This window comes from Sprattus sprattus (assembly GCF_963457725.1).
Source record: "Sprattus sprattus genome assembly, chromosome: 11".
Taxonomy (NCBI): domain Eukaryota; kingdom Metazoa; phylum Chordata; class Actinopteri; order Clupeiformes; family Clupeidae; genus Sprattus; species Sprattus sprattus.
In genome coordinates, this window is record NC_137909.1 from 12,981,601 (window position 1) to 12,997,236 (window position 15,636).

General features: G+C 45.0%; 1 protein-coding gene across 1 annotated transcript in view; it reads left to right on the top strand.

Annotated features, from left to right (window-relative positions):
• astn2 (astrotactin 2) overlaps window positions 1–15,636 on the top strand; it is a gene marked incomplete at its 5' end in the record, with an annotated part of 356,313 nt that overhangs the window by 237,400 nt on the left and 103,277 nt on the right. The window contains 2 exons of the mRNA XM_080847054.1: window positions 906–1,072; window positions 3,453–3,641. Of these exons, the coding sequence (XP_080703180.1) occupies window positions 906–1,072; window positions 3,453–3,641 (356 nt within the window). The remainder of the gene's footprint in view (window positions 1–905; window positions 1,073–3,452; window positions 3,642–15,636) is intronic.

Sequence of the window (15,636 nt, forward strand, 5' to 3'; positions counted from 1 at the left end):
ATAACACTCGTCCTCCTCCGCACCGAAAAGTGCAGCCCAATTGCAACGCCCTCGCGCTCTGAGATTAAAGATGTCAACGACCAACACTGGGGAGGGAGGGTGATTAGTGTGGGGCAAGTGGGAGGTGGGGAGGAGGCACAGAATCATATTAGAACTGAACGTTCACCTTCCTTAGGATCAGGTGAGCAGCAGCACGTCTCAGTCAATCCAAACACTCTGAGGCTCCCAGGCAGCAGTGTGCTGTGCCTGCCTCAGAGTTCCACTGTCATGAAATGTGTTCACGCGTCCGGGTCTCGCTCGGTGCAGGCCCTGATTAGCAGTCCTTCAGGGCCACGGCAATTACCCTGGCAACCAGCCCCTCTGTTCGGCAGCAGGTCTCAGGAGAGGCACCGTTGTCGGCCCAGTGATAATAACGCCAGGCCTCCATTGTGTGCGAATCCCCATATGCTTCAACCTTTTTATTCCCCACACACACACACACACCCACACACACACACACACACACACACCCACACCCACACACACACACACACACACACACACACACACACACACACACACACACACACACACACACACTCCACTATACTCCACTTAGTTATCTGGGAACAAGGGAGCAGAAGGAGCTGGGGACAGGAAGGTGACAAGGCTAGGGTGGGTTTGGGGGCAGGGTGTGTGTGTGTGGGGGGGGGGTGTATATATCTTTAGAGAAATGCGGAAATTAACCATCTTTCATCCAATCTTTCATTCCATTTCCTTTTCAAATGGCCTCTCTTACCCTCCCTCTTCCTTCTTCTCTGTCTTTCTTTCATCTTCTCAACCTCTCCCTTTTCACTCTTTTCTCCTTCTGTCTCTCTCTTCATCTCTCCACCACCCACTTGTCTCCTCTTCCTCCTCCTCCTCAGTGCCCTGAAGGTCTGCGACCAATGAAGGACGGCTTGGGTTGCTATGACTACTCGAAGGGCACCGACTGCACCGACGGCTTCAACGGGGGCTGTGAGCAGCTGTGTCTACAACAGCTGGTGCCACTGCCTGACGACCCCACTTCCAGCAACGTGCTCATGTTCTGCGGGTGAGTGTGTGTGTGTGAGAATGTGAGTGTTTTTTTCTCTGGGGAGCGTTGGGGGTAGAGAGCACCACTGGGTGTGCACACCAGCTGGTGCCACAGCCAGAGTACCCAACCTCTAGTTATGTGCTCATGTTCTAATAAGTGTGTGCGTGCGTGCGTGCGTGCGTGCGTGCGTGCTTGTGTGTGTCCTGAGAGGGCTAGAGGAGGAGGAACTTTGTGTCTAGTTCTGCGTTTGTGTGTGTGTGCGTGTGCGTGTGCGTGTGTGTGTCCTGAGAGGGCTAGAGGAGGAGAGAGGCGGACATGCCGCCATACTTGTAATCTCATTTGGAGAGATGAGTGTGGCGGGGAGGATGTAAATGGACTGTTGAACACCAGAGGGAGGATAACTGCCATAATGCAGAGCCCATTATGCAGGCACTAGCAGGCTGAGAGGACGTTGTGTGTGTGTGTGTGTGTGTGTGTGTGTGTGTGTGTGCGTTTGTGTGTGCGCGTGTGTGTGTGTGTGTGCGCGCATGCAGGCGCATGTGTCTGTCTGTCTGTCTGTCTGTCTGTGCGTGTGTGTGTGTGTGTATACAACATGTCAGGGCCCTGCAGGGGTTATCCCTCCCCACTCAGCATGAAAGGACACACGTGGCTCCGGCAGAGGTTCATTAATTATACTTGTGTGACAAGTAAAATTACAGAGTGCAGAGTGAGCGGGACATCATCTCATGGTCCGGTCACTGGTCACTGATTCTTTTGCACATCCCCCTCTTTTATGTATAGTGGAACTAAACTCCACTGAGCACCACAGACAGTCTTCATAGTCTTTCCCCCTCTCTATATTTGTTCATCTGCATCGTTGTGTGGGGGGAGAAGAAAAGTGAAAAGGTGTTTGAAGTGTTTTAGTGTTGCAGCACTAAAGTCTCCATCACCTCTCAGCTGCCACTCTTTGGAGATGAGCAGTCTCTCAAGTCTCCGTGCTGCAGGCTCATTTGATGGAAAATAAACATAACAAGTCTGAGCTTCAGTGTCCATGCCCGCGAACACCATGAGTAATCATGAAAGTACCACTAATTGGCTGTGAAATTTCTCCACCGTTTTTTGTCCCGCAGTGCTTCATTCTGAAGTGTGAGCTGAACTTACAATTCAGGCAAGTGCTGCCTGAGGTCTCCAAAAAACCAAGCACTATTTGAGTTTGATGTTAGACACCAGACAAGACGCATTTAATTTAAATCACATCTTTGCCAAGCTAGTCACTGATCAGGCCCGTAGTGTCGACGGTCCTCAGATTCTCGCAAAAGCCCTCGACTGATACCGAGTGGATAATTACACAGTCATGCAGTTGAACTTTGTGTAATTATGATGTAATTGTTAATTTGCAGTATAATTTCTGATCAAGACCGGGTTGCACTGAAGAACAGACGTCCGATTAAATCAAAGCATGGAGGCAGGTTTCAATGGGGGAGGGGGGAGGCCAAGATGGCAGTGGGGTTAAGAGCTTCATCTAATCATATTAAGTTATTCCTTACAGGGTAGTTTTCCACAGCAAACAGCCAGGGGGTGTCTTTGTGCCAGTTTGTAAAACCCTCCCGTGTTTATCATGTTACTGCCCTATTCATAGAAAATGTCTGAAGCTGAGACAGGTTTTGCCTAGCACTGGTCCTGGAATAGGTCTTGCCTAGCACTGGTCCTGATGCGGTTTTGGAACCATGGCAGGACCTGTTCATTACCAAAGCTACCCCACCAATAGGCCTCCATGCCTGGCCACAAACAAGAACAAATCACGGATGGCGTCCATTGATGGCTGGTTGTTTCTGAACACTACCTTTAGGTGATTGGCGATCATCAGCACAACCTCAGACAGTCAGGTCAGCTAAGGACACACTCAGAGAGCGGCAGTGTCTGGCCACCCCATCACCTGTGATTCAAGTGTCCTGTTATTCTGAGGAGGGTGTTTACTGTGCCCTCTCCAGTTCATCACACTGTAGATTTCTACCAGTTGCTTACAATATTGGTAAAGTTACAGTTCACCATTCGGGCGCAAGTTTGTTAGATATTTGAACTCAACAGCCAATCAAATTACACTTCTCGCCTCTGTCGTCCTTAAGCAATGTGTTAATTGACTGAGCCCCTGTGTTGTTTCCTATTTACAGAGCCATGAATGTGTGCTGGTGTTTTTAAAACGCTCACTCAGAACAGTTAGCTATGCTATGCAACGATGAGCATTTCACTGAATTTGACAAAAAGTGCATTGGATTAGAATCCCGGAAGTTTCCTCTATTGTATTTTCTGTTTAATTTGTGAGACCGTTGCCTGAGATTTCCAGATGCCCCCGTGATTCTGCGGAGCGTATTTAATGCGCCCTCTACTGTGTGTGTGTGTGTGTTTCCATGACCCACAGGTGTGTGCAGGAGTATAAGCTGGCATCAGATGGGCGCTCCTGCAGTCTGCTCTCAGACAACTGCGAGGGCCCTAAGTGCCCGAGGCAGGACGGGCGCTTCAACAACACGCTCTTCAGCGAGATGCTGCACGGATACAGCAACAGGAGCCAGCAGGGCAACCTCGCGCAGGTCTTCCAGATGACCTTCCGGTGAGTTCTCTGACCCATCACAGAGATGCATTTCACAGAGTTATAGCTGAAAGATCAGAGGAATTCTTGTCAGACAACAGACATGGCTGGCTCGTATTTAGTTCACATTTGGAAAGGCTTTTGTCAAGGGCATCACAGGAGAGGACCCAGATGCATGACACAGGAGGCTGGTGTAAAGCAAAGTGAGATTTTCTTCCAATAAGATCCAAAGTAACAAAAATCAGGCAGGCAGACAAAACACCGACAGCTGGCAGGGTACAAAAACACAATCAGGACTGAAAACAGTACAAGGAAACCAGCAACAATTCACAAAAGGAAACCAGGAAACAGGATAACTTAGCAGGCAACAGGTAAAAACACAGGACTCAAATAGACAAATCTTTTAACCAAGCAGATGGTATCAAGAAACAGGAGGTAACAGATCAGGTGAAATCAGGTGAGGGGCGGGGATATGAGCACATGGTACACAAAACATGAACAAATCCACATGGTAAACAATAACACAAGCACATGGTGAAGGAAAAAAAAAAAACATGACATGCTAGACAACACACAGAATGTCCAGCTTCCTGTGTTTTTGGGTTCCCATCTGATCCCTGTTTTACATAGCTGGACTTCACAAACATATCATACTTATCATAAAACAGTCGCTGTGTTGTTGTGATGTGAAATGGCCGTCAGATTTGCATTTTTGCAAGCAGAATGTCCACACATTTATCAAATGCTTTCTATTTCCCTGTGCATTTTGAAGCAACCATGAGTTATGTCATAGAGAACTTGATGGATGTTTTGTTTTTCCCCAATTAAAATGTAGCTTTAGTCAGTATTTCACAATAATAAGATTTCTCTGAAACCACAGATGGTGTGTTTATGACCTTTCTATTGCAGTTGAAGCAAAACAAACATCAACAAGTAGTCTATGCATGACTGATTAGTCATTAGTCCCCCAAATTAATAATGATATGCTTTCACTCACAAAAGGCATTGTGGCCTTGCCCTTGGCCAGAGTCAGGTAATCTGGGTCTGATCAACAGGCAGCCACTGCAAGGCTCCCTGTCTCTTCTTGCCTCTATCTTTTCAACCTGAATGGTCTTGTGACCGCTGAGTGTGGGATTGGGCTGTGCTTTCAACCCATGACTGGGCTGCTGGCTGTGTGTGGAGCTGTGACAATGTGTGTGTGTGTGTGTGTGTGTGTGTGTTAGTGTGTGTGCATATTTGTGAGAGTGTGTGTTTGTGTGTGTGTGTCAAAGTGGATCCAACTGCTCCCCTGAGTCTGTCAGCCCAGAGAAAGCACCCCAGCCTCCACTGATGATAAAGACAAATGTTGCCTGTTTGGGGAGTCACTCACGCAATCAGGTGATAGAGACAACCTCTTTCTCCTGCCCTGTTGGGACACGGACACACACACACACACACACACACACAGACACACACAGACACACAGACACACAGACACACAGACACACAGACACACAGACACACAGACACACAGACACACAGACACACAGACACACAGACACACAGAGACACAGAGACACACAGAGACACACAGAGACACACAGAGACACACAGAGACACACAGAGACACACAGAGACACACACACACACACACACACACACACCCCTTGAGAAACTTTCAAATATCAGAAAACAAGATAGAGCGACCTACACTCACCCACTCATGCACACTTTGTCAAACACACACACACACGCACATGCACACACACCTTCATCGTTGTCTGTGTTACTGATGTAACCACCAGAGTGCAGGAGGAGTCTCACAGTATCCCCGTGGCAACATCACTGAACGCAGGGCCACTGTCTGGTGATGTTCACATTCTTCATCGATCTACCACACTGGTGCTAAAGGTTTCACAGCTTTTCACACACATTCCAATTATTGCTAATGATACAAGTCGAGCAGACGGTCAAGGACCGTACTCACTTTCTTATATGTGGTTAACCCACTTCTGCTGTGTCGGTGGTGTGACACACAGCTAAAGGGTTCACCTCCTTCACAGGGCTTTGTCTCATCAATAATCCTCTAAGCCTACAGATATAAATCGTTAAGAGAGCAATGGGATGGAGCTTTGTTTCAATTATGGTTGCTCATGCTTATCAGTCAAACTGGTATTACCTATAGAAGGGAATAAAAACAAAAACAATAATAATAGTAATGATAATAATGATCATAATAATAATAATAATAATAATAATAATAATAATAATACTAATAATAATAATAATAATAGTATTATTAATAATAATAATACAAATAATACAAATAGTAAGACTGTTATGCGCTACAAGACCATATTCTGGATTGCTTTTGAGAAACACAGCATGTAGACCTCCGATTGCCACAGAAGAGTCCTTGAAATCATTGAAAGCACATTTGCTTTTTATTGCTGTTATTTTATGTTTCATATTTTTTTTCAAAGGTCTTTCAGGAGAAAGAATGGAATGCCAGAAAAGCCATGTAGTGAATGGGGTAAATGGCTATCCTTCCCCAGCCTAAATGCATCATTGTATCAGCAGGGAAAGAAGTCCAGTTGTGGGAGGATTTAGTCCCTCTAAAAGTCTCTGTTGCAATTTGTGCCCATCTTGCTTTTATCTCCTAGAATGTGATGGATCTTGAACAGAAGAGTTGTCTAGTTTGGCAGGAGTACTCGCAGTATTAGAGTGCAGTCTTCACAGTGTGAGGTGAAAATTGCACCGCGGGGAAACAGAGCTGTAGAATGCCATAAGATGTTGTGTGTGTGGAGTTTCTGTGTGTGTGTTTATTGTTATCGCATCTAATTCACTGCAATATCAGTTTGGTGCTCTATTACTTTGTGTTTCTGAGAATGAAAGTGTTTGGAAGTGAAAAAATGATTAATTGTGATTCATGATGATGTTGATGACGACGACGATGATGATGATGATGATCATGATGCATATGATTGTGTGTGCGTGTGTGTTTGCCTATGTGTGTGTGTGTGTGTGTGTTTCTGTTTGCTGTGTGTGTGTGTGTGTGTGTGTGTGTGTGTGTGTGTGTGTGTGTGTGTGTCATCTTGTCTGGTCATCTTGTCACCCTGAAGCTTTTCTATGAGACATAAGAGAGACACCCTGGCTGGCAGATTCATTCTTATCCTGTAAGCTGCGTGTCCTGAGTGCCATGACAGTCTGGAGGTTATCTCCACGGAGACCACCAGAAACTGCACAGATTCCCACATCACTCTTACTTTACACAGACACCAGGATAATCAGCTACACACACACTCACACACACACACACACACACACACACAACCAGCATCCATCGCACACACAAATACACCCATCTACACACACTTTCTGTTTGACAGATAATGATGCCATCTTGAAATTGCTACATTTTTATTCCCCTATTCCCAAGGCTGTAGTCTTTCATATCAGACCTCTCCTGGGGAACTCAGTGTGACAGTCTCCTGTCTCCCATCCGGCTGCCCAAAATACCCACCCTGTTACTATACAGTATAGTTTTTGGGGAATTTTCCGGCCTGCCCACGCTGCGTGTGTGTGTGTGTTTGTGTGTGTGTTTGTGTGTGTGTGTGTGTGTGTGTGTGTGTGTGTGTGTGTGTGTGTGTGTGTGTGTGTGTGTGTGTGTGTGTGTGTGTGTGTGTGTGTGTGTGTGTGTGTGAGGTGAGACTACGAAACCATCTGCATACATGCTTGCCGGAACTCATCCCCGCCTCCTTTCCTCTCCATTCATTCTTGTGGTGATGTGCAGTGGAAATGAAACACACACACACACACACACACACACACACACACACACACACACACACACACACACACGCTGGGCTCGGCTCGCACAGATGGAAGCGCAAGATGAAAGTCGTCCCTGCGGAAGATCACGCTAGCTTTTCTCCCAGGGTTCCCTCCTGTTGTTATTAGTCCTATGTTCAGCTGCATTTGATCATTGTTCTCGATTTAATCTGGGCTTCTCAAACGCTTGTCTGGAAAATGGGAGTGCATATTCATCAGTTTGGGTTTGGCCTAAGTGCTGCTGAGACGAGGAGAGTGCGCTTTCCAAGATCATCCGATGAGGAGAAACCCCTTTGCCATGTTCTCAATCACGCACAGAGGAGGCTTTGATATGCAGATTTATACCTCACCGTCCTTGCACATCCCATGCACACACACACACACACACACACACACACACACACACACACACACACACACACACACACACACACACACACACACACACACACACACACACACACACACACACACATATATATATATTTAAACAGGCATAGACACACACACACATAAACACACACACACACAGACATACACCTAAACACATAAACACACACACACAAACACAGGGAACAGCTTTTAATTTTACACGGCTACCAGTGTGAATACGTGTATGAATGAAGTGGTAACGCTCCATATTCCTCATCACACACAAGCAATCTTATAAGCATACCATGGCTTCATCATCAATGTTTACAATGAGGACTCAGTATATCATATCTGCCCATTAAACTGTGATATCCTGGCATGGGGATTAGGAAGAGAACATCAAACTGTGTCCGCTCCTTTTGTTTGTCAGAATGATGTCAGACGCAGATGAAGTCTGTCAGCAGTGTGTTATATCGCACAGTTTGTTGGTGGTTATTGCACAACTATGAAATAAGCCTTTGTGCTCATTGTAAATACGCCATTTGGAAATCTCAGAAGCATACATGGGTTTACAGCCATGGAAAGCAATGGAAACGATGCCCCTGGCACCAAATACTACAGACGCAGTCATAAAGTATCAGCCAGCCTGGTGCTGCTCTGACCAGTTAATAAACAATCGCCGCGACAGCAATGAGGCCTTAGTGTATTGGCAGGGCCTCAGAGGGCACGCGAGTAGGCTGGGACCACAGCCTCTGGCTCTGGGTGGTGGTGATGGGGAGAGGTGGCAGGGGGGTGGGGGGTGGGGGGGCTGGGTGTCTATTAGGAGGAACTCCATTTCAGTCCTGTCAGTGATGATGCCTACCCATTAGAGTGCTAATGCTGGCCAGACATGACCCTGACCATGAATTGGCCCAAATCTGACCATGACTGACCTGGCCATGAACTGACCTTGATGTGTGAAACAGCACAGATGTGGCCTTTAAGTGGTCCAAATCTATCCCATGGTCAGTCAGTCGATGGCTGGTCAATCTCCCGCAGCCTCCTGGAGCTGTCAGACACAAGTGAGGGAGGTAGACCCATTAGCTGCTAGTGTGTGTTGTGTTTGTGTGTGTAAGAGACTATGTGTGTGAGTGTGTTTTGGGAGAGTGTGTGTGTGTGTGTGTGTGTGTGTGTGTGTGTGTGTGTGTGTGTGTGAGGGCTAGAGAGAGCAAGAAAGTGTGAGAGTGAGTGAAAGACTGTGTGTGTGTGTGTGTCTCCCAGCTGGGAGCTTCTGGTAGTTGATGTGTGACGGTGCTTCTGAATAACTCCTCTTGATTAATGTGGAGAAGCCTCACCATGTACTGAATCACTGCATAAGCACCTTTAAGAAAAATGTTCCCTAAAGTATCGTAATGATGCACTTTGTATTAATTAACTAAATGCCATCAGTCCTTGTTAATCAGAAACTTAATGTCCGTTCTCTCTCTCTTTCTCCATCACCTTGCCCTCTAAATCTTTCTTCCAGTCTCTCTCTACCTTCCTCACTTTTTTCTCTCTCTCTCTGTGAAAGAGTGTGCCACTGTCTACACTCTTTTTTTTCTCTACTTTTTTTAAGTTTCTTGGAGATAGAGGTCCTGTTCAAGTCACCTTCATTGTTAGTCTGATTTCCGTATAGCCATTGGATGCAGGTAGTTCTGAAAAACACTGCACAGAGTGAATCTCCTTTTGCAATGGTACATGCAGTAATTCCGTTGGTGTCCGGGGCACTCTGTGACCATCCAGAAGCCATCCAAGGGCCAAGCGCAGGGACTGTCATTCATCATCAGTCACTGGTGGGCAGGGAGAAGCACCCCACTCACTTTTTATCAGTGCCACTCTGGGGACACCATGACAAGATGAAAAGAAGGAAGAGATGGGGAGGGAGGATAGAGAGAGTAGGTGAATGGGTGGATAGAGAGCAAAAGAGGGGAAGGTCAAGGAAGAGGTAGTGAGAGAGCAAAGTAGAAGGAGAGAGAGAGAGGGAGGAAGAAGAAGAGAGAGAGGGGAGGAAGGGGGAATGCTGAGGGGAAAAGAAAGAGAGAGTTTGTGAGAGTGTAAGGGAAAGACGGAGAGAATACAACAGAAGGAGTGTTAGAGGGAGATAGAAGAAGAGATAGGAGAGAGGGCGAGAGAGGGAGGCAGGTCTCCTCCCTAACTGAAAACGTTCAATCACACTGCACTCTGACAGACAGGGCAGGCAAGCAGAGACTGAGACACACTGGAGTGAGGCTCTGTGGAATGAGAAGGGGAAGGAGGAGGGGGAAGTGAAGGAGGAGGAGGAAGTGAAGGAGGAGAAGGAGGAGGAGGAGGAGGAGGAGGAGATGCTTGTCCAACATGAGTCCAGGCTGATAGGGCTTAACCTTTACTGAGGTGAAAATGGCCTGTAATTTTCACTGCACTTCTTTCTCCCTTTATTTTCTCAAAGGGCCTTTTCGATAGCGATGGGAGTGGAAGAAAATTCATTAAAACAAGAGCAACGATGAGAGAGAGAGAGCCAGAGGCAATATTATCACCTAGAAATGTTTGTACTTTTTATTTCTCCATTTTGCTGTGCTCTGAGCTGTTTTATTTTTTCTTTCCTTGTTTGAGGGTGGAAAAACTGTCTGAGAGGTAGAGATGAGGAAGAAGATAAGAGTGTCGCCTCTGACCTTAACAACCATCTAACCTTTACTTTCCTCTGAAAACACAAAGGACGACTAGATTTAGTGGGAGGTTCACTCAACTTTAGAGGATTAGTCTGAAAGGCACTCACTGTGCCTTAAAAATGAAGGAACAGCATTTTGTTATAGGAAATAAGCTACTTTCAATATTGCATTCAATGCAAGCAGACTCTCAACTGATGACACAGACTCTCTACATCTTTCTCTTTTTCTCTCTCCATCACACACTCATACACATTTACTGCTGACAGCTCTCTGCCAAGATGTTACTGAAGCATAACCTCACCTCTTAAAAAGAAAGAAAGAGAGAAAGAAAAAAAAAAGAAAGTTCTGTTTGGTAAGTGTTCATACCCCGAGAAGTGTAGAGTCATTCTGTAAATTACGGCACTTAAAAACAAACAAATCACACTCTCTCAGCGATAGAGGCGAGGTGCTTGTTTTCCTGAAGAGCAGTTTACCAAAACGTTGAATCATTTGAATCCTGTGTCCTTCCCTTAGGCATCACCTACTGTGCTTTGCAGCTGCTGGAGGCGCCATTCCTCTGATTGTATCTTTGTCACACGCCTTATAATGCAGCTACTTATTTTCACAGTCAAAGCCAACCTTCAGCAGTTGAAGTTTATTTATTTATTTGAGATTTTAGTCATACTTTGACACAGATACAAAGGTAGTTTGAGAGCGTGGGTTTGAAGCTCACCCTATAGCTCACAGCCTTGAGCAGATGCATAGCCCTGACCCTAAAGCCCTGCTGTCAATAGAAGACAGAGTAAAAGGATTGGGATTGTAACTGGAAGGATCCAGAGGTACATGCAGAGCCTGAAGCCATGGGCTGTTTCTGTAATCTCCAGCAACCCAAGGGAAGCAAAGCACTTTAAACAGGCCGCGTGAGGCTTCCTTTGAACGACAGGTACTCGCACAAAACTCTCCCTCTCACTCACTCACTCACACACACACACACACACACACACACACACACACACACACACACACACACACACACACACACACACACACACACACACACACACACACACACACACACACACACAAACAAACACTCACATAGCCCCAGACACACATGATTATGTCTGTGTAGTGCTTGATGATTGCTGGGTTGAGGACCTGATGTCAAATGAATAAACTAATGTCAGGCTAACCTCAAGATAACATTGGGCTAATCTCTGCCTAATAACAGGATAGTATCAGGTTAACGACACGCTAATAGCAGGCTAACGTCAGGCTAACAGCATACTAGCTTACGACCTATATCAAACCTATTTTAAGCTAACTTCAGGCTGTTATCAGATTATTGTCATGCTGGCTGTGCAGCTGAAGAACCTGAAGTTCTTCCTGTCTTGGCCAGAGATCCACCAGGATTAGTTCCGATCTAATGGGCCGAACCGCACTGCGCCCTGAACATTAACCTGTGCATGGCTCTGACTATGTGGATTTAATCCTTTTTTGCCTTTAAAGAGGAGGAAAAATGGTGACGTTGTTACTTTCCACCCCACTGCAGGACCCAGAGCGAATGTAAGCTGATTGAGAATTACTCAGTGAGAACCGCCATGGCCCCCACCACACATACACATACACACACACACACACACACACACACACACACACACACACACACACACACACACACACACACTTCCAACGCCCTGCTCCACATGGAGGCCTCTGGCCTTCATGCCGGTGATGTCTGTGAGTGCTGGAAAATTGAAGGAATGAATAAAATAAGATAGAAAATAAAAAGCAGATGATGCGTAGGAGAATTGGCAGTGATTGAAGTAAAATACACACACACACACACACACACACACACACAATCATAAAGTTTGCACAGAAACACTCTCACACTGGCATACACGCTGTATTTCTACAGCAGCGCCGTGCACATCCCGTCATTTCATGTGATTAAGCATAGCTCGGTTGTCTCGGCACCAGTTGCTATGGATGTTGAAGATCAGCTCGCATCCGAGAGCCAGCGCTCAATGCGAAACAACCTCATGCTAATCAAGCACTCCTGGTTCTCCTGCGCCTCCTGTATGGAGGGGTTCTGGAAGACTAGAATGAGGCAGCATAATTGGTGAAGGAGCGGCGCCTCTTCTCAGCACCGCCTCGGGGCTCGCTGTTCGACACTTTGTTTTTGGGTGCAGTAGCGCAGCTGAAATCAGACACGGGTGTTATTGATTAGGGCTACATCCCACTTAGTTTTTATTTTTGTTTGTTTTTATTTATTTATTTGTTTGAGTTAGTTTTGCACTCTTCTTGTATGCAGCGCTCAGCCAGAAGCCTCCTACCTTCTTGTGTGAGATCTTAGGTTTGCCAACTGTTTCGTCCAATCACTAGGCCAGTGCGGACACATGTGTCCAGTTTCCGAGCGTAGTCCGATTTGAATCGAAGATCCGATTCATGTGACTCCACAAATCTAGATTTCCTGTGTCCGACTGGACTCCGATGTACACCCCCGGATAAGTGATCGGATTACGCTGGAAATCGGACAACGTGCCCATGTGTCTCTCAAATCTAGATTTCAACTGGATAACAACAACTTTTGCATGTGCTTGAGAGCCTGCCCATAGACATATACATGCATCATATATGTCTATGATATGATAATCACTGCTAGACGCTCAGTTCTTGTGCTCCCTCTGATTCACGTTGAAATACTGAAACCGAAACTGAAACTTTGAAACTGAAAAGCAACTGTTTTGGACAGAACACGCTAATTCAGTGAACAAATATTTTCATATTACTTTTCCACCACTTGTTAGTCATGTAATCCATTCATATTGATGTGAATCAATCAATACTAATACAACTTTAACTGTGGTGTGTTTTTGTTTCATTTCACAACTTATTTACTGTATAATCAACGGTAGCATATGCCCGCTTGTAAACATTCCACATTTGATTTGAACTGACGCGGCCAATATCTGGATTTGTCACTGCCATGTGCCGTGAGATAACGCAGTTAACCCCCCATTGGGACCCCATGGAGAGAGAAATCGGGGTTTGGCCGAAATCGGAGTACTGTGTGTGTTGTGTGTGTGTGTGTGTGTGTGTGTGTGTGTGTGTGTGTGTGTGTGTGTGTGTGTGTGTGTGTGTGTGTGTGTGTCTGCACTTTTAGCATCGAGCTCCGGTAGGTCCCCCCCCCCTCCAAAAAAAAAGTGAGACAAGGTTTGCTGTAATTAGGCACGCGGTCACAAGCACAAACTCATTCTGCAATTGGATTAAAAGAGAGGAAGAAAGCTGTGCCTGCAGGAGGCTCTGAATCAATATTAGTCTGAAAACAAAATGAGAATGCTGTGTATAAATGAACTGTCGGAAATACTTGCAGCTACAAGGACAATATCTCAACACTGGTGTTGCCACCCAAAAGGCTTTAACCCTTCATGTCAAACTGTAAAACATTCACACACACTGCTTTGTGCTCTGACCTGAAGTCAGTTAATGCAGATGTAACACTTCAGTGCAAATTATTAGCCAGAAAAAGTCACAAATTCTAGCATAGCTCAGAAAAGAAAGAGACAATCAGTAAGATCTATCAACAATTTGTTTCAATTCATTAGGTGACAGTAAGCAAACATTTGACTCTTTAGGAACAAGTGCAGTGCCCGTAGGAATTATGCATTCTGTAGTGTTAGCAGACGTAGGTGTAGCTGTTGGGTAGTGTAATAGCAAGACATATTTGCACTCCACATAGGTACAGGTTACACTGAAGTATTATTGTGATACATGTTTCCTTTTCATTAAGAAATGTTTTAATGTTAGCCTTTTTGGAGATATACCAACAAATAAAGTTTGAGATTATGTAGTGGATGCAGTTGAATATAGATGTCAACGTTGCTGTCTAAACTATAAACTAAATGTCATAAAGAAAGAAATTATTTAAAATGAAGTTATGGTTGAAATAGGATCACTTCTTTATTGTAAGGGTACGTGTAGGGTAAGAATGGTCATGCAGTTGGACTCAAATGTAGGTTAATTTTATTGAATGTATGTAGCCTACTGTACTGTATGACTTTGATGATGCTAGCTTTGACAGCCCACTCTCAGACAGATCGTAAGCTAATAAATGTCCTTACAATGGGAACACAGTTTAAATACTCTGACTGGAGATGGCGTTACTATCCCCCACCAGAATTCAGTGCAGGACTGGGAGGATAACATGACAACGTGGCCCAACATAATTTACAGCTAGATTTGCGCTGACTGGAGATGGCTTTACTATCCCCCACCCGAATTCAGAACGGGTCTGTGAGGATAACATGACAACGTGGCCCAACATAGCTTACAGCGAGATTTGTGCGTATTTCGTGGACTCCATAGGAACAGATGTAAAAGCAATGGACAATCTGAAAGCCTCCGAGGCTAATCAATAAGCTACCATTTGTAGCGGTGTATACTCAAACGATTACCCATAGTGCCTAACGCAAACGATAAAATAGAAATATCTCGCGAACTTTGAATTCAGAGAGAGAGTTGTAGCTATAGAGTAAAATGCATGCGTTTTGCATATGCCATGAATAAGTGCTGTAATCATAGTTACATTTCAACCATGCTTATGAAATGAGTTTGCCAAGTTGTAAGTCGAATAAGTGCAGAAATGTACTGTAAAAATACGCTATATGAATAAACAATATGAATATTTTGTTGGATTACTATTCCATGTCTGTTAGATGACTGTACAACTCTAGACATTACTTTGAACCTTAATATAAAGAAGCTTAAAAATAAACAAATAGATCAAATCAATCACTGTCTTAAGATTACCTGAGCAAAAGTCTGTATCTGTTCACCAAGAAGAATTTGAATGCGGACCTCATTATCGTATCCAACGCTATTCTGAACTTTGAGTGAAGGCAGGATAGTTTAATACCGCTACGCGTATATGTTTGATTGTGACGTAATTTCGGTGCACAATCGGTCAGTGGGACTTGCTACGGGAAACGATAACCCATAGTGCCTACGGGAAACGGTAAAATACAAATATCTCGCGAACTATGAATTCAAAAATCTTCAAAATCAAGGATGCACAGGTTCATGACATGCGTAAGCTACACGCGGAATCTCATAACTAACGTAACTACCGTCAGAGAGATACGCCTTAGACTGACACACTGACTGACACAAAGAGATTTCTGGATTTA